Source organism: Onthophagus taurus, chromosome 1 (genome assembly GCF_036711975.1).
Source record: "Onthophagus taurus isolate NC chromosome 1, IU_Otau_3.0, whole genome shotgun sequence".
Classification (NCBI taxonomy): Eukaryota; Metazoa; Arthropoda; class Insecta; order Coleoptera; family Scarabaeidae; genus Onthophagus; species Onthophagus taurus.
The window spans coordinates 8,450,816-8,469,817 of record NC_091966.1 but is presented as its reverse complement, the minus strand read 5'-3'; the positions used below and the strand labels follow the sequence as shown (position 1 = coordinate 8,469,817).

The window sequence follows — 19,002 nt, the reverse complement described above, 5'->3', positions numbered from 1 at the left end:
GGTAGTGAAGCGTCCAACTTTTAGGTTAAATTGGATGAACCGGCCTTCGCCGCGACTTGGCAATATGAAAGTTGTCGTGGTGACGTTAACGAAAGACGGTTTTCTGGGGCGTTTCGAAACGAAGTTAAACGCCATGCAATATATTCATTCATTCGTTTATGGGACGTGAACGTAAACTTTTCCAAATACGAGACCTAATGAAGTAGTTGGGACACACTTGTTGTCTCGCAAATTGAATGAAATGGATGAAATTTACGATAAGTTTTATGGATAGAGGTAATATTTTTTTGTCAAACTTAAAAGCATTTTGTTCTAAATTAAAGTTTTGTTGACTTCTTCTGAGATTTTGATGCTTTCTTCAATAATACTTCTTCTTCCTTCTGTATTTAGGCATAACTGTTTGTTTTTCTTCACTTTTTTGCCTCCTAATCGTTTGAAAGGTTGTCGTTCTATCTTTTTCTAGGTCTTTCAATGCTTCTTCGTCCTGATGGTGATTTCTGCCGTGTTATTTTCACAATTCGTTCTTCTGTCATTCGGTCGATGTGCTCATTCCATTTCTTCTTCCAATGTTCTCACTTCTTTCTCTGTCCATCAATGTTTTCCCAAATTATTCTCAATGTATTCTACGCACTATTTTAATTTCTGTAGTTTCTGGTATTCTTTTGGATGTTTCTGGTCGAGTCTCTGCTGTATATGTTAATATAGCTCTAATTGCGGTTTTGTATATCCAGGCTTTGGCTTCAGTTCTAACATGTTTATTTCGCCATACTGTGACATTTTTTGATATTTTAATGCCCAAATGTTTGAATTTCATTTCTTGGTGTATGATTTTATCATTATAACCTCTGGAGATCATCCTTGTTTTCCGCGAATCATATTGCAACAAATACGATTTTTATAATATATTAGATTACGTTTTTTAACTCTTTTTAAAAAAATACTTTTATAAAAATGCAAGACCACATATCCAGTGGTAACACGTACTGGTACCTGGAGAATTCTTTGGACGTCCACGAGACAGCTCCCGGGTCATTTTAAGTCTATTACGGTCTCGTGCACTGCGAACACGTTTCCATTTAAGTTCAGACCGAACTTGAGAGTTAATGTGGATTATAACGACGGCATGTGGGACATATTAATTTCTCGAAAATGTTACCCTTTACGCCAATTGACCATAATAAACGATATTTCCTCAAAATTATTGATTCTTATTAGTATTCTGAATTGGTATTATCTATTATTTCCACTTTCCCAAGCTTTTCTTTCTATATTTGCATACGAATCGAATAAACGAACGTGCTTTTATACTATAAAAGAGAATTATCGAACCATTATTGACTAAAATTGAAAGGTTTCATTAAAACAACTAATTAAAATTCATGTTTAACTTAAATTTTGTTTGTGACATTCGAATTTCTGCTAAAGTATAATTGATTTTAGCTTTGTTCGGAATACTGTGTGCAACAATAATTAGTAGGTAATCGCAATTAGGTCGTATTGCAATTACACGATTCGTGGATATACAAAGTTTCTCTTTGTGATTGTGACATATCTCAACAAAGTTGTAGAATCGGAAACCGAAAACTAATTTATTGCGGAGGTTAATTTGCACATGTATTACCGGGGGAGCATTGGCAGATCGTTTTCGTGGGTCGACGTTGAATTGGTTCCTCTTAAGCAAGTAATCTCGACCCCAAAATGGAAATTTGATGGGTTACGAGCGGTTTTCAGGAGGTTTGGGAATAATTTCGAGTGATGTTACCAATTAAATTACATCTAAAATAGATTTATGTCAGTTAATTCATTTTATAGGACGATTGTATACGGTATTGAAAATTAATTTTCTGTTATTTTTAACAAACTAAGATTTTCTTATAATCTCACAATTTGGAGCTATATTCCCAAATCGCTTCCTTCAAATCAATAACCTTACCTAATTATATTCCATCCACGCCAGCTTATAGATTTTATACCGTAATGTCGAAATTAATTTTCCAATTAACGACTTAAAACTGTCTTTGTTTTTTCCCAACTGTGTAACCACTATTATTAATCTTGTCACAAAGTTGAATTAGTTGAAGCAGCTATTCAATTTTATACGGATCCTTCTAACGATAAGAGTTTTTACGGATTTTCAACAATTTTCTGTAGCAAAAATCAGTACCTTAATCTCGCATGTAAAATATTTATAACTACATCACAGGAAAGAATGTCGCAATCGATGGGGTCTATGTGGATAAATGTATATGAATAGAGAGGGTGGAAGAAGGGTGTAGCAAGAGTAAGGGGTAACATATTAATAGGAGCGATAATCCTTAGTGACGCAGTCACCTATACGAGGAGTTCTCGATAGGGTGGGTAGATAACAAGAAGGTCTATAATTACACTCCCTGGTAATTAATGTTACAAATTTTGAAAGATACACGATTTGATCTAGAAATGGCTCACAAATATTGTAGAATGTCCGGTAAAAAATAGAGAACCCAATTAATTTAGGAGTAAAGAGAGAAAGAAATTAACTTTTCAATGGATCTATTTTGCTTCATACTCTAACATTGATATTACGTTGAATAACTTTGAATAGAAAGAAATAAATAGTTATTTATTTCATGTTGTCTAAAGAAAAATAGTTATTACGAAGAAACCTATCAAGATAGTTTCTGAATGGGCCACAAAAATTGGTATGATATTCGGGGTGACCAAATCTGCAATTCTCCATCTAATGCAAGGTAAAGTGAAAGAGGGAGACGAGCCGATGGAATATCTACGATCTATACTTAAAAAATGTAACAACAATTTGGGGTCCAGAATTAGTTATATGAGACGGTTATTGTCAAAATGCAAGAAATCCAAAAATTCCAATTTTAAATTCCTATTTAGATTCCGCATTAAATTAACCCATCTTTCTGCATAACGCAAACAGTGCGGAAATTAACATTCTCAAGCCGAAGCAAATCCAGGTTTTGACTGGTTTTAATAACTCGTAGACGAAAATAGTGTGGCAAAAGTTGATGAAAAAGAATAACTAAAAGATTTCATCCGAAATAACCTAATTTCAAGGTTAGCTATTTTACTGCAAATTTGAAAACCTAAGATAGACCAAGAAATGCTCAGACCAACAAAGCTCAAAACTTTCATGGTTAATATACATAATGTAACGTTACTCCTCTCCCTTCCCAACAATAAGTTCTAACCAGACATGTCGCGCTCTGTTTGTCTTCCTTATTTCTATCCTCCTTTTAACTCTCCTAGCCTTCACTCCAACATGATATGACAAAAACCGTAAGTTCAATCATTTCAAGTACGCATGAAATGGATAAGTCAAAAGTTCTAGTCCTTCTCTAGTAAGACCATAAGCTTCTCTACGTTTTTCCGATTCCTTCCATCTCCTTTTCCATACCTCTCTCACATCCTCTCCTCCCTTTCCAACACAACATTTCTCACCACCTTATTAACTCTTCTTATTTCTTTCTCGTCCATTCCAGTTTCACTATCCTGTCCTCCTTTGTCCTACCGTCACAAACACCCTCGCTATCTTGTTTGGTTCCGGATTCTGCATTTACGCATGTTCAGCCAGTCCATAGTATTTATATTGCCATTCAACACCTTACATCTTTCACTTTCTCTTGACTCCACCCAGTCCTCATATAACCTGATGGCGTAAATATTCTTTTGAATGCTAGTGGCAGTGTCCTCGATTTTGATTTTGCTGTCTCCCAACATCCTTCATATCTACCCCTCTTATTCGCCCCTCGTCCCCATCCTCCTCGCAATAACACCACTCACGGAAAATGAGATGCATAGGCAATCTCATTTTCCACACTCTCTCCCTCAATTTTAACCTGTGCGCCGCTCCGGCTACCAAATACGGAGGCTCCACCGCAGACATATTTACATAGCATCCGTCAGCGCCGTTCTATGGGCCATCGTAGCTCACAATACAAATGATCTCTGTGCCGCATTTAGTTCCCTTCCGTTCAGCCAGTACATCTGCGCGGGCATTACCACTCGCTCGACGATCAATTTCTTCATCCTCTTACCAACGCCCCACTTTTTCAATGCAATAATTGTCAATGTGCCCTTCAGACCGGCTTCTGCCCCTCACATATCTGACATATCCAAGTGTCAATAACAACACTATATATTTTTCATATCAGACACCAATCTTACATTGCCCTTTACCGTTCTATGCATTTGACTCCTCACCTTTCTCACACCGCTAAATAATCCTTCAAGATTTCCTGTGGCATTCCTCGCCTTACATTCCTTTACTCACAGAGCTCTATCCAGGAGGCCTTCTCCAACTTCCTTTCAATCTTCTTTACAGAGACATCGGACAAGAAGATGACCAGATCGCCGGAAGATGTCTGTACCAGGTCTATCCCCACGTCTTACACCTTCCTCGTCCTTCCGAAGTATTTGTTTATCGCACATATCCTCAAGATCGGACTTAGGCTAGAGCCCTGAAAGCATCGCCTGTTTTTTATGAAAACTCCATAGCTTTACATTTAAGAATTGTGGAAGTCCTATATAAAGAGAAATTATTAAAATATTGTGGAATCTTCCTCCATTACGAAAGTTATTGTAGTTCGATATTATACAATATTATAATCGCTAAATGTGCAGAAATATGTTTTCTCTATATTAAAAGGATATTTGCAACAATTTAAACAAATTAAAGAACTATAAGTACGAAGGCTTTCAAGGTCTGTGTTAATTCAACTAACATTAAAAACTTTCCGGTTTTGCCGTTCGTCTTTTAAGAAAAGGTTTGACGTTTCGGATGCCATGTTGCAACCTTCTTCAGAAACTGGTTCGAAGTGAAGAAATCGAAAATCGGGAACAATATACATATAAGTTGGAAAAGTAATTAATAATCAATTAAAGCTAATTACAAGCTAATTATTAACTAATTGCGTTGCGTCCGGTGTGAAGCAGGTGAAGGTCTTCGTGTTTACCACCATCTTCATGTTCTGCTAAGCTCCCAGCCATTCTCTCTCTTGACGTTATTTCTATGTCGGTGGATCTCTATGGCATCTCTTGTCAGTCTTTGGTAATATCTGTTGTCCCTAGCGAGCACTTTTGTTTGTTCGAAGTATATTCGGTATCCTGCATGGCAATGTTCCGTAACCGCCGACTGCTGGATCTTCTTCAACCTTACATCCCTTTCATGCTCCTTGATGCGGCACTCGACGTTACGTCCAGTTTGGCCAACGTAAATCTTCCCAAAACTACACGATAGTCGGTAGACTCCCGCCCCTTTTAATGGAGTTAGTTTGTCCTTGGCTATCGGTAGTATGTTCCGGATTTTGCTGACCGTCCCGTACTGCACTGTGATGTCGTCTTTCTTGAGGTGCCTGGCAATTAGTTCCGTTACACCTGAAACATAGGGAAGACAGATAAATCCAAGAGGTTTTGTACTTACCGCGTCCTCCCTCTGCTTTCGCTGCTTGATGGCCCTCAAAGTGTATCCGTTCTTCTGTAGCACGCCTTGTAGAAAGTGTTGCTCCTTCTTCAAGTTATCTCCTTCACATATGCTCGCTGACATAAAGTACGGATCACGGATCTCTTCTGTTGGGGATTATGATGTGATGATGCCTGTAAGTACCTGTTGGTATAGGTCTTCTTCCGATATGCACCAAGTTCTATATCTCCTTTTGTCGTCCTGGTGACCAACATATCTAAGAAAGGTAGTTTTTTGGCAGTTTCCATGGTAAGCTTAATCATGGGATGTTGAGAGTTCAAGTGATCCAAGAACTCTTGGAGCCGTTTTTGACCATGCTGCCATATCACAAACGTGTCATCCACATATCGGAGCCATAGTTTAGGTTTCCACTGGCTCTTCTTCAAATCGTCTTCTTCGAGTAATTCCATGTAGAAATTTGCTATCACTGGCGATAATGGAGATCCCATGGCTGCCCCTTCGAACTGCTTGGAAAATTCTCCCTTCGGAATGAGCTTTTGGCGGAGACCAAAAAAAATATTAAAGAACTTGTTGCCGGTATTCTGAGTTCATTTTTCAAATAAATTTATGTTTTTCCAATTTTATTTTAAAAAATGTAGTTCATGTTTTCTTTAAATTATCGACTATAACAAACTTCGGTTTCACCAATTTTCAGGTCCCTTGAGGGTTCGTTATAACCAGAGTACACCGTATTTCTATGATCAGGTTTTACAATGTCAATATTAAAGTATTGACTAAAAATATATCGCCAAATTTCAATCCATGTGCTTTTTTGTCGTGCTTTGAAAGCCAAACTCCATCAAATAGAAATTGATTTGAAACAGTAAAGCAGTCAAACCCTAGTTTTAATTTTACACAAAAGATTGATTTAGGCATAAATCAAAATTGTAAACGTATTGGAAATTTTATGTTTCCATTTTGGCGTTATCTTTGTTGTTGTCTGTGTCATTGTTTTTGTTATGACTGCTATTATTACAATTGCTGTTATTAACAGTGTCAAGTGATAAGATATAAGTTGTGGTCTACTAAAAATGATAAATTTCTCAAGATTATTTCTAAATCCATTTTTATGCTTGCGATAAAAGGCATAAAACAGTAAATTAGCCTAAAAGCGCGAGGATAATCCCAAAATCCCAAACCGTTTAAATTACCGCTGGAAAACGATACGCGCACAATCTTACGCAATTTTCCTCTAACCCATTTTCACAGTAACTGGCGCCATCCCACCATAACTACCCGGAATTACTTATGCCACGTATGCAAATTGCGGCAGAGCGGGGAGTCCGAACATTGCTGCCATCCAGCGATTGTAGAGAATCCCGTTGTAACTGTTGTTAACGATTATCCTACACTACAGAAATTTTGGTTTCGATGTGTTGTACACACCAACAACGTTAACATTTATAGCATTATGTGGCAATTTTAAATTTATTGTTAATTAATTCAATTGATTTGATTTTAGTTCAAATGAAATTAAATACAAAATTTTATAAGACAATTTATAATTTAACGGATAGGGATCGAATCGATTGTGCTTAAACGTAATCCCATCCTTTTAGGATTCAAGGTAGAAAATTCCCTGGAAACTTCAAAGCTTAATGGTTTAAGATTACTTTAGGTGTACTAAAGAAAAAATTCTCATTTCAGGATCGGTTCAAGTTCACAATACTGAACGCAGTACTCTTTTCGGAAGGAAGTGACATCAAAGCTTTAGTAGACGCCGATTCCAGGGTCATGTTGTTGTATTGCACACGAAAAGAAGCGATCACGATACTTTCGGCCGCTAAAGATTATGGCATCATCGGAGAAAACTATGTTTGGGTGGTGACGCAAAGTGTCATTGAGAATCCACAACAACCACCGAATCAATTTCCGATTGGAATGTTGGGTAAGTTACTAAAATAGTTATAATTTTTTAGTTTTTTGATACTACTATTTACTTTTTAAATAAATACATATTTAGCTGAGCATTAATAATTCAACCATCGTGATGACATTATGAGGTATTATTGAAAATGTACACAGCATGATGAGCAAAATGATGTATTTACACAAAGCGGATATTGATACTGAAAAAGAAGAATACAAACGAAACAATTGAAACGTCGAATCAATTCGTTTCGATACGTTGAATTCCGCAAATACATGATTTGATAAACTATCGTGAAACTGTGGAAATGCGAGGTTTTTACTGTTTTTTGTAGGTTATCGGAAAAAATCTTTTTTTTTATTTTTTCATTGCTGTTTTTAACATCTTTAACATGTTTTAAATTGTGATCAAATTAGCATTTCTATGTTTGTTTGTGTTTTACGGTTATTGATTTATTGTTTAGTAGAGAAGGTTTCAATTTTTTATTTTCGCCACTTACAAAATAACAGAGCCCCCATGCTCATAATAGAGATATTTTATCAATGTGTCTAAAGTTTCGATCGAATTTCCCCGCAATCTTTTTTGCTTTCAATGTATCTGCTTTTCGTCCAATGCAAGGGGCACCATCTGCTGTATAAAATACTCCTTACTATTAGTTTTGAAACAACGTTACCCAAATATTTCGTACTTTATTTAGTGCAATTAAACTTTATAATTACTGCACGATGCTGTAACTATTGTTACTTCTCTCGTATGTTTTGCGTGTTCTTAATATTATTTACAAGTATGGGAAATGGTACAAAATTTGTTGTTTGAAACTCTGATGACAATGATTGCCATAAAACTTTTATTGATAGTGATTAAGACCAAGGCGAATAAGTAAATGAAGTTAAAATTTTGGCAAATTTGAGATCACATCGTTGTATTAAAAGATTATTTTCACTTTCTTTATATTCATACATTTCTGAACATACTTTATTTGTATATGGATTAATTGTATGTGGAATTCAAATACATAAACGGTGAACTTCAAATTGTGCTGGTTATTTGCCATAGCATGATCCTTAAATTAATGCCTACTGGCCCACTCAATTTTCATTGGACAATATATACAGCACGGAGAATGTCTAAAACTTATTATATTGATGACGTAGTTCAATATTTTGAAGACGTATTTCATAAATGCCATGGTTGTGACTTTCAAAGCTTTGAATGAAACACTGAAAGATGGTTACAAATTAGATGTTCTTGTCCAGAAATGGTTGCTTGATATATAGATTATGAGAGAGAACTGATACAAGATGGTGCTGGAATGTGGAGAATATAAATGAATTACGAATTGGACCAGCTCATCAATGGTGCAAAATAATACAACGCATAAATGTACAGAGAATAGCATGGCTGGGACATCTGGAGAAGATGCTGAGAGACTAAGGAGCGAAGAGAATTGTAGAATGCATACCATATGGGACAGTGACCTGGAGGAAAGCCAAATAAACTATAAAAGGATGATGTGAAGGAAGATGTTAGGATGCTTGGTAATGTGTTGTAAAGTAACCCAAAGTCCACAGACTGTAGTAATGGAAGAAGAAGATCTCTGTTCAGAATTCATCAGCTCTTTCTTCCGATATTGTGATCAGTTGGTATTCCAAACGTAGTTTGTATATGTTTTGGGTTTCAGCGTTGTTTTACTCGATTCCAGCTTCTCGACCAGTGTACATTTACAGAACTCAGATACCATTAATAGAAAAACTTTATAATGTTGTTTATTGTCTCATCTGTATCATTCTATACATTATGACTGTATTTCAAACAGTGACATAAATACAGTCACAATGTCTTGAAAGTGGAAGATTTCCTTCCTTTACTAGAGGTGCATGAGGGGATTCATGCTTTTTATGGCTTACATTGCTATACATGTAAATGTTTAATCAGGCTGATATATAATGTTAATGTACAGTAATTAAGAAACATTATAAAATAATAAATTAACAATTCCGTAAAGTATGATACATTTCAAGCCATTTTGGAAAATGTAATACTAATAAAACGTGCCAATGTTTTTCCTGCAATTGACTTGGTAACTCACTTAGTGATAATCTGCTGTATGTCAAGGAATTAGCAAAAGACAAAATTTACATTTGATTGCTTTGCGGAATTAGGTAACTTAGAACATACAACATAAGCTATTATTTATTTACACCTTCCATTCCACGATTGGATTCCACAGCATATCTGGGTTTCGAAACACTTTCTTCCTTGCCTATCATTTTTATCATTTTACTATCATTTTTGCTCATACATGTTTAGTGCTTATCATATATATCACATATGTAACTCTAGGAAAAGAATGTTTTTTTAAAAATTCCATTTTCAATAAATATTTCATTTATAATTAAATGAAAAATTTTATTATGTTGGTGACATATAACAGAAAATACTTGAAAGGACGAAGCTTCGTTTTTGGTGTGGATTCCATTTCAAAATTTAATTGAACTTTTCACGGAGGGGTGCGAGTGTGTCCACAATCGTCGTGGTGTAATTGCCCTTCACGAACAAAAAGTACAAACAAATAAAGAAAAACGTTCACCCACTCAGTATATACGAACCGTTAATTTTCTTGGCAATTAACTTTGCTGCGCTGCCACAATTTTTCTGAATTCCTTCACGGGTTTCATCACGGTTCAACGCTGCGCTGAAAATAAACAGAAACATCCCACAAAATTAAAACATGATAACAAAAATTTACGGATTGATTAATATGTTATGTGGGTTGGTTTAAAATTATTATGTAATCCAAATTAATTTATGCCACAATTTTGATAAATATTCGTATTTTACGCAATATTGTATCTGGGATTATAAGAGCATGAATATTAGTGGACAGTTACATTTCATGCTCTGTTTATTTATTTATATTATTTCGTTTTGCAATCGTAGAATTTAATTTAATTCAACCTGTATTTTCATACTATATAGTACACAAAGTCTAAAAAGGTATTAGTTTAGAGTCAGTAAACTAATTTTCATAATTCATAGTTTATTTATTAAAATATGCTCCTCTAAGTGTAGCAAATATTATAATTCTGTTTTTGGAACCCCGACAATAACAAAATGCATAATATAGTAAATAATGTTGTGATTAAAAAAAGGAAAATTAATAAATAATTTATTAATTAAGAGAAGTAAATTTAAATTGTCAAAAGTTGAATGTTCAAATAGTGCAAATTTGATTATTTTTAACGTTAAACCACTAACAAGCAATTTAGTCGAGAGCGGATGCGGTCGAGGTGCTAAAATCGATACCTATACACACAAAACTGGCGAGTACCCTGAAGCTTTGCATGAAAGGAAATTGTAATTCGTGCGGTTTCTTCCCAAAATTAATTAAATTATTTCTAAGTTACATGCCTTTCGCCTTTATAGAAACTATTCCTAATTTTAGCTTAGACCTGTGATATTGGAGCTTACGATTGATTAATCTAATTGAACCAAATCAAACAAACAAAAAATCCTTCAGTCAACAAACAATTTCTAAATCTTTGAAATGTGGTGTGTTTTTCACTGTTAGAATCAGATTCCCGGCGCCTCCGCCATACTTCCGAAGCACTCACCACATAATGTACGCAACAGATTATTACATTTCCCTCATCAAATACACCGCGATGTAACCTCTTGTTAAACACTCCAAACATGGAAAAGTAGTTCAATAGGACGTCTATTCACTCTTAAAGCACCATTTATCATGTGTTAATAAATGAGCGGACGATGTTTATGCATTGACCCAGCATAAGGACATTATTGTCTTTATTAGCCTTAATCATCTTCTTTTCAGTTGGAATAATAAAGTTCTAGTGTAAATCTCTGTGCCATATATCGGTGGTCAGTTCTAGGGACAATAAATCTCATTACAACGTCCGACACATCTTATTACGTGTCCAATTATATTGTACGACATCTTCTTGATTATGATGTTATCGCAGAAATCCGCATTTCAGCACTCAATTTCGCTGTCAGTTTCAATATTTGTGCAGATATCAATATTTTTTACATTTATTGTCATCAAACCAGGAGTTAACAAAGTTTAAATAAAGTTCTTAATTTCTCTGGCGTAATTATCGACTTAATCACACCGAAATCTTGCGGTCTCAAACAGCTCTCTTTTGTCGTATCTCTATATTTAGAATCTCTAGAGTCTCTTAGAATACTCCACATAATGTAGAAAAACGTCCTTAACATTCTAGTGACTTCAATTAAATATGCCAAAGAATGAAATTCTTAAGATTAACATTAAGCTATAACCTCCGCATACGAGGTGGATTAATCTCACATGCCATACTAGGTGAGGTATGACATAACCCGGAAATAAAATACTATTTCTATCAAATTTTACAAAGCTGGGGTAAAAAACATGGCTTGCGCATTTTAATAAAATCAAATTAGAACTACAAATTTATCCCTATCGTCTTGTAATAATTCGGGAATTAAATAATGATTAATGTGAAAACCCCACTTAAACTAGAAATTTCTTTTATTCAAAGCTTTTTGGAGAACCAAACATCACGTCTCGAATTTACGATGCTCTCTAGAGAAACACAACGCATAACAATTTTGGTAAAGTTATATATCTGCAGTTTTATGCGAAAATGCAGATGCTAGAATCATTGAAGATTCAAATGCGGTGAAATTGCGCCATGTAATTTGGAATGGTCCCAAAAGACAGAAATACTTTTTGGAAAAAAATTCGAGTCATTAAATATTCAATTACGATTCATCAGGTAAAAATGGTCTTAATTCAAGAATTATGGGTTTTAAGAATTAATATGCAGTCGATATTGAAACGGGGGAAAAATCGAAAAAAGTTTCGATCGGCGAAAATAATAAAAGTCGCCAACCAACTCATATGTGAAGCGTCCAGAGATATTGCATTTTATCATTCCGACGTTGAACAATTTAAGGCGATTTTGTAACAAAGAGATTGACGTTGATTTTACATAAACACGGTGGGGAATAAGTAGTGAACAACCTTTTTGAAAATATTAACATGAACTTTACATTACACAGTTTCTAAAGAAACAAGGAGCGCCAAGGGACTGATGAATCTACCGAGGTTCTCCTACCTGGAATACGTTTCGCGAGAAGTTTGAACCGTACGAGATAGGTATTGACTAAACCATTGAAGCTAGGAACGAACACGATTAATGATTTTGGTGAGAATGCATTGAGCATTATCAAATATATGTTTAGCCTTGAAATAAGTGGAACGGATGAGTAACAAGAAAAGTGATAATTAAGAATGAAAAAACAAGGAATAGAAAGTGGAAATATACTTGATATACCTACTTGACACAGTTCTTTCTACATCAATGTTGAATTTTTAAATGTTCAATCACGAGTAAGATGAACTTTTTTTCTACTGTTCTCAGTTTAGAAATTACTTGATAATTTTTAAATCAGCGATCGATGTTGAAACGCATGTAAAGTAAGATCCCTAATATCTAAGAAATTTTAATCAGCGAGTACAGTAGAAAAAAAAAGGCATAAGACACTTATCTGTCCTATCCACAAAAGGAGTCCTTTCATGGGGCTTCTTTCAAGGCTCTTTCTTGTGTATTTTCTAATTTGTCCCTGGAGGGAGTACCGAGAAAGAACACTACAGAATTATTTAGTTAATGCTGATAATGTTGTTCTGCTGAGGGATTAGGTGGGGAGCTTTGCGCAGTTTGACGAAGAATCAAGAAGAGCTGGGCTTACAGTCAACGATGGGAACACAAAACATATGTAGTGCCAATGTGATGATTATGTTTATGATGTACCACCCCTTTGTATCAGCAGGTCCAGACGTCTCCCTATCGCACTCTAGCAAATAGTTTCTACAAATCGACAAAGCATTGATAAATAAGTGTGTTGAACTCAATAGATTTTACTTTTAATTGTTAACGAATAGCGCCCCTTATTAAGCGACCTTTGTTAAAGCCTTGCTGTACTTCGGCATTTATAATAAGATTTTTCAGTAATGTCATTCCATTGCTCCTGGAACTGATATTTCTGCTTTTCAATTTTCTTTGATTGACTAACGTCGATAGATATTTAAAATATTTTTCCAAATCTTCCTTTTACGCCACATTTACGTGTATATATTCGTTGAGTGGCTGATTTGGGAGACTTTTCCAATTTCAGCTGTATACAGGTCATAGTCTATATCGCTGGTGAATTTACTTAAATATTCTCTCTTTCATTCTGGAGTTTACGTCGTTTCCTACACTCAGCTACGGTCTCGGTTGTCGGTCTGCGTTTGTAGGTAAAATAGCTTCTGCTGTGGTGTTTTTGGTTGTATTAATGTTAACTTTCCTCTTACTAATGACTTCCTCTGTTTGAAGTTGTTTACTTTAGCATGTATTATTATTCTTAGTTAATTTCTGGAGCAGAAGTTCTCCATTTTCATTGAATATTCTTTCGTTGTATTTCTGTTTTATTCCCTAGGCGGTATCATTGGCCACTCGAGCATTAAGAATGTTTTGTAAATAGTGGTTGTGCAGTAAAATGCTGCCTCGAATTGAGCTCTTTCTGTTGTTTAGATTTTCTGCCCCATGTGGATGTTTTGGATCCTCATTTTGATCACAATATCTTGATCTCTTTCGTTCTAAGATATTTTATTCTAACAGGCTAGTCTTGTAATGCATTTACTATTAATTAAAAGCTAAATTCAAGCTTTTGTATAGACAGGGAGATACTTAGTCCACCCACTGCGCAACCCAAGCAAGTAATTTTATACGTAATTACATATTTTGTTAATTGTAGTTTATAGAAATTGATTAATTAAGGATTAAGTTTTAATCCTCAATTCTGAAATGTTGATAAAGATCTCATTAAATCTTATAAACCTAGCGTTATGAACTAGCGTATTAAATAATGACTTGGGAAATACCTCTTCACCCATTGATTTGAAGCCATTATTTTAAACTATTATTAATAATTAAAAGTTCAGTACTTCTTATACGTTCATGATGACATAAACTATTAATAATTTGATCAAAATAAGACCAAAAATTATTTTTTTCAAACAAATTTATGTCTCGATTCTTTCTTAAACGTATTGGAAGATCGTGATTTGTCTTCGTACGTTCAAGTTTGTTCGATTCGCTAGGAGCTAGTCGTACTAATCGCGTACATCAGCCCTAATAGTTTTCCGTCTGTCGCCCTCGCAAATTCATCCAATTCGTCTCGATGCTCACGACTAGGACCGTCTTCTGCTACCATCCAAAAGGGATTATAGCCTTTTGTCGCACACAGTAATTCGTCTTCGCTCGCCGGAATGTCGGGAAAATGAACTGAATTGGAATGGATTCTTTTTCTGTCATAAAGGCTTATGTTGACACATTAAATTGTACCCTTTCTCGACCTTGTGTCTCTTTTAAAGGGTAAAATAAAGGATTAGTTGTGCTATAAAAGAACAGTTTATTATGTAATAAATCTACATTAAAGAGACAAGGTAAACACCTCATAGGAGATATAAAGATTTCGTCTTAAAAAAACTAAAAGGTTGTTTTTTGGGGTGACATCATTAATTATTATTTATATCAAAAAAAATTCAAATAAAATTTGTTCAGAATTAAATCAAAAAAGATATTTATTGTATAAGAATCCAGTTTTTTGTCAAAATCTCACACAATCAATAAAAATAAAATCTCAAATTTCCCATACAACCTATTGAAAGGTTCGTTCCACTAAAGTGACATGAAGATTTCTTATAATGATAAGGGATGGGGATTTTTTTTCACACATTGTTTGTTTTCCCTCACGTTCTTCCATATATTGTACGCGATGCCGGAAGGAAAAAGCGTCCGGGTCAAATGGACGACGGTTTCTGCCACTTTTTCACGAAAAGGACTTCCATTATTCTTGGTTAGAACGTGACTCCAAGAACGAGATGCAAGCCGCTGGCAGAACGGCGGTTTCGATTACTTCTCCACGTAAAGTCGAGAAATACGTGAAAGAATAGCCTCGAAGTAGAAACAGTAAATTATACCTTTAGCACAAAATATTACACATTTATAAGATACGTGTTATAAATGCTTCGAGTTTTTGAATTTAAAATCGATAAGATCGTTAAAAAGTTGTTTTAAATTCGGGTTGCGTCTTGTGTTCGTTCTAAATCTCCACACCTTACTTGAAATAAAGTTAAGCAGTGAACTTTGTAGAGTTCGTTAAACACCATGAACTTTTCTATTCTTGTCACTATAAATACCAAAGCTCGGTTGGTTATACGATTTCGAAGTTAACGGGCGAAATTGAGAAGGACGTGGTTTGGTTGAAACATAAATAAAAGTAGGAAAAGTTTTTTCAAAACTTGCTTCTAAAAATAGAAATAGATATGAAATCTAGATACTCAAATTGCCTATTACATAGCGATCAATTTTTTATCAAACTTTGAATCTAACAACTTTGAATCCAGTGATACTGAATTCATACAATTTTATTGTACATGTAAAAATTAAATGTTAAATTAAACCTGGTTTTGGTTTGCTGCAATTTTAATATTGAATTCAATACGAATAAGAATACACAATAAAAACAAAAACGTAAAAATAGCAAAATGAACTAGTATTTTCAATTCCCCGGATAATATTTCACGAAGCGGAGGACTCTATGGGCGGTTATGGCAATATTCAGCTGGAAACTTGCAATCTTGCGCCTCTAAAGGCATCCTTAATGGTTCCATTTGAGAAAGCGCACGATAAATTTTCGTATAAACAAAGTATTATTCCCGAGTCCTGGTGTAAAGTTGAAAGTACCGAGCCGGGCGACGCCACTGGTTTTTTATTCTGGGACTCCGCTGCCGAGAATAAATAAACCAAGATTTACAGGCACCGAGGGTTTTTATTACGGTTAGAGGGGTTTCTCCACGCGAACATACGACAAGTTAGTTCGCGGTTTTTGCCAAGCTTCAGGGTTTATAATCTAACTCAATTCCTTGATATAGATATCAAGATATCCCTTGGGAAATCTAATACGAATTTGATTTATAACAAAAAATTACAGTAAAACCTCAAGGTCCGTTATTTAATACATCAGTACATTTAAGTCCATTCCACTCAAGTTCCTTTATTCCATGCTCATAGATAAACTTGGGGTATAGTTTAGCGCTAAATTGTTGTATATTTCTCATTGAACTAAAACTAGAACTAACACTAGACCTAGAACTAGAAACATTCGGGCTTAGCCGTCTTAAGAGACGTACGACTAAATTCGAATTATTCTAGTTCTAGGTCTCGTGTTAGTTCTAATGCTAGTGTTAGTTCTAGTTTTAGTTGTTATTCAGCGTTAGATTGATGCATATGTCTCATTGAACTAGAACTAAGAGACACAGCTATACTCAATCAAGATCTTTATTTTATATTATGAACCTGAAGTTTCAAACTAACAACATTACAAAACATGAATAGAATAAATTAAGCATTTGCTAATTCAAAGGGTGAAATAGTAATTGCTTACGTATACGTGACGTCACGATCGAGACATCGAGCTGCGCACATGTAATTAATTTTCGTCACAAAATATTCAATTTTCGAGATTTTTCATATGGTAGAATACGTATTATGTGGAGTTTTCACGCGGAAAATGATTTCAAGACCGTGGAAGGGAACGTTCCATGCGATGCATATGGAATTATTTTATGGAAATCGTTCGACCCACAATCTCTCGGATAAATTCGACCCGATCCATCTTGAATATTAACGAAGGGGGATTCCTGCGGTAATAAATTTGCCGCAACACCGCGCGAATTGCTGAGCTTAGAGTAATCAACGAACCCAAGTTTACCTAAGGTATACGGTTTTAAATTATTACTACATTAATCGTGTTCATCTGACCCCTGTTTTTGTGAGGGGTAAATGAGAAGAAGCTTAATGTAAAATATTAATTGTCGTTGTTTAACTTTTCAAATTCTTATAATTATTTTTTTTTATACGAAAAAAAATGTTATTTTAGAAGGTCGATTTAATTTATTCCGAAGATGGGCTTTATTAATTTTCCATTTAATAAAGTGAGAAAATTTATTCAACATAAAATTCAATATAATATCCTTTCAGTCATTTCTGTGAATTAATTAAAACAGAATTAATTTTATATTAGGGAGTTTTACTGTCTTTAAAGTCTTCCCGTAATCGTCAAGAGTAAATACTGAAAACCTGAATATATTAATAAATCAAATTAAATTTTGTTGCACTTATTGAAGAAGTTATTATTTTCAATTTACCGGTTTCGCCAGTTCCAGGATGGCATCTTCAAAAATATTCTTGCAAACATTGATTTTTAAAAAGCAATTATTTAAATATTTCACGGTATACAGTTTTTAAGCATTATTTTCCATCGTTTGTTCAAATCCCTCGATCGATTAGATTACATTAGAAAGTGCATTATCAATAAGAACATCAATCAAGAAGGAGGTGGAAGGAAGATAAAATCGCGTCATTTTTAAACGCTAAAACTTAAAGGAATTGACAAAAGCGCATCACCACTAGTCGAGCTTGCGTCTTAATTTGACTCAACATGGAAAATTTTACCAGGCCCAGGGCACCGGATCTGTGATGTTCTAGGTACCACATGCGCTGCATCGAAGGAATCAATAAAATTAACTATAATTTTACACCTGAAGAGAAAATCAATAAAGATAACAATAAGAAAGCTAAGAAATCAGAAAAAAAAAATTTTTAAGTTCGACATTGAAAAAGTATAAAATCAATTAAAACAAATTGAAAGAACACTATGTAATTTATGTTAAAGATTATAAAAGAGGCGATATTGTTATTTTGATTAAAGATGAACACAGAAAAATGAAATCATTTCATGAAAGGAAATAACTACGTTGTGCTTGAAATCAACGTTGTTCGTAGAACGAGAGAAGTTAAGGTATTAATAAATGTAGGAACACATTGATCAAATCTCACCATCATTAAATAAACATCAAAAATAATGTCCTCAACAGCTTTCGATATTCATTATTCAGACATATAAATCCAATTATCCCAAATTTTTAAGCATTGTAAAAATTTCATCCCCATAATTTGTAAGAATTTTAGTTCAACGTCTTCTGATTTTTCCACATGATTATTTACTTTTTACAATTAGTTAACATTTTTGCGATTACAATCCCTAAATCTTGTCAATGTGTATATTATTATTAATGCTTCGAACTCAAAAGCCAGAATAGAATGTAACAATTCATCGTGCTTGGCCTGATATAAAAATTCAGCACCTAGTGAATTAGAGTTTAAGTTCTTCATTAATGTGAGCAGCAGACATTATGAATCATTATAATTTAGATCAAAGATACTTAAACAGTGTGTTGCGTAACCCTGAGGAGTCATGGTCTTTCCATAGGGGTGCCTCGAAAGTATTGTAGAAGCTGTCTCATTCTAATTATGCAAAATACAAAGTGAAAAACATCTACAATTTCTTGTGTGGTAACCCTGTATAAAATTATAAACCAAGCATGGTTGGCAATCCTCTTGATATGTTAGCGAGGAAGTTAAAAGATCTGAAACAACAAAATATACATGTTTCAAAATTGCATCAATAACAAATACAAGCAACACTATCCAAGATCTTTGAACTAGTCATAAAGAAGCGATTGATTGACTTTCTTGAAAGTCACAACATATTTAGC

General features: G+C 34.5%; 1 protein-coding gene across 6 annotated transcripts in view; it reads left to right on the top strand.

Moving 5' to 3' along the window:
• LOC111414869 (NMDA receptor 2) overlaps positions 1-19,002 on the top strand; it is a 165,273-nt gene that overhangs the window by 60,625 nt on the left and 85,646 nt on the right. For all 6 annotated transcript variants that reach the window (XM_071196248.1, XM_023046324.2, XM_023046323.2 and 3 more), the window contains one exon: positions 7,112-7,352. In XM_071196248.1, coding sequence (XP_071052349.1) covers positions 7,112-7,352 — 241 coding nt within the window. The remainder of the gene's footprint in view (positions 1-7,111; positions 7,353-19,002) is intronic.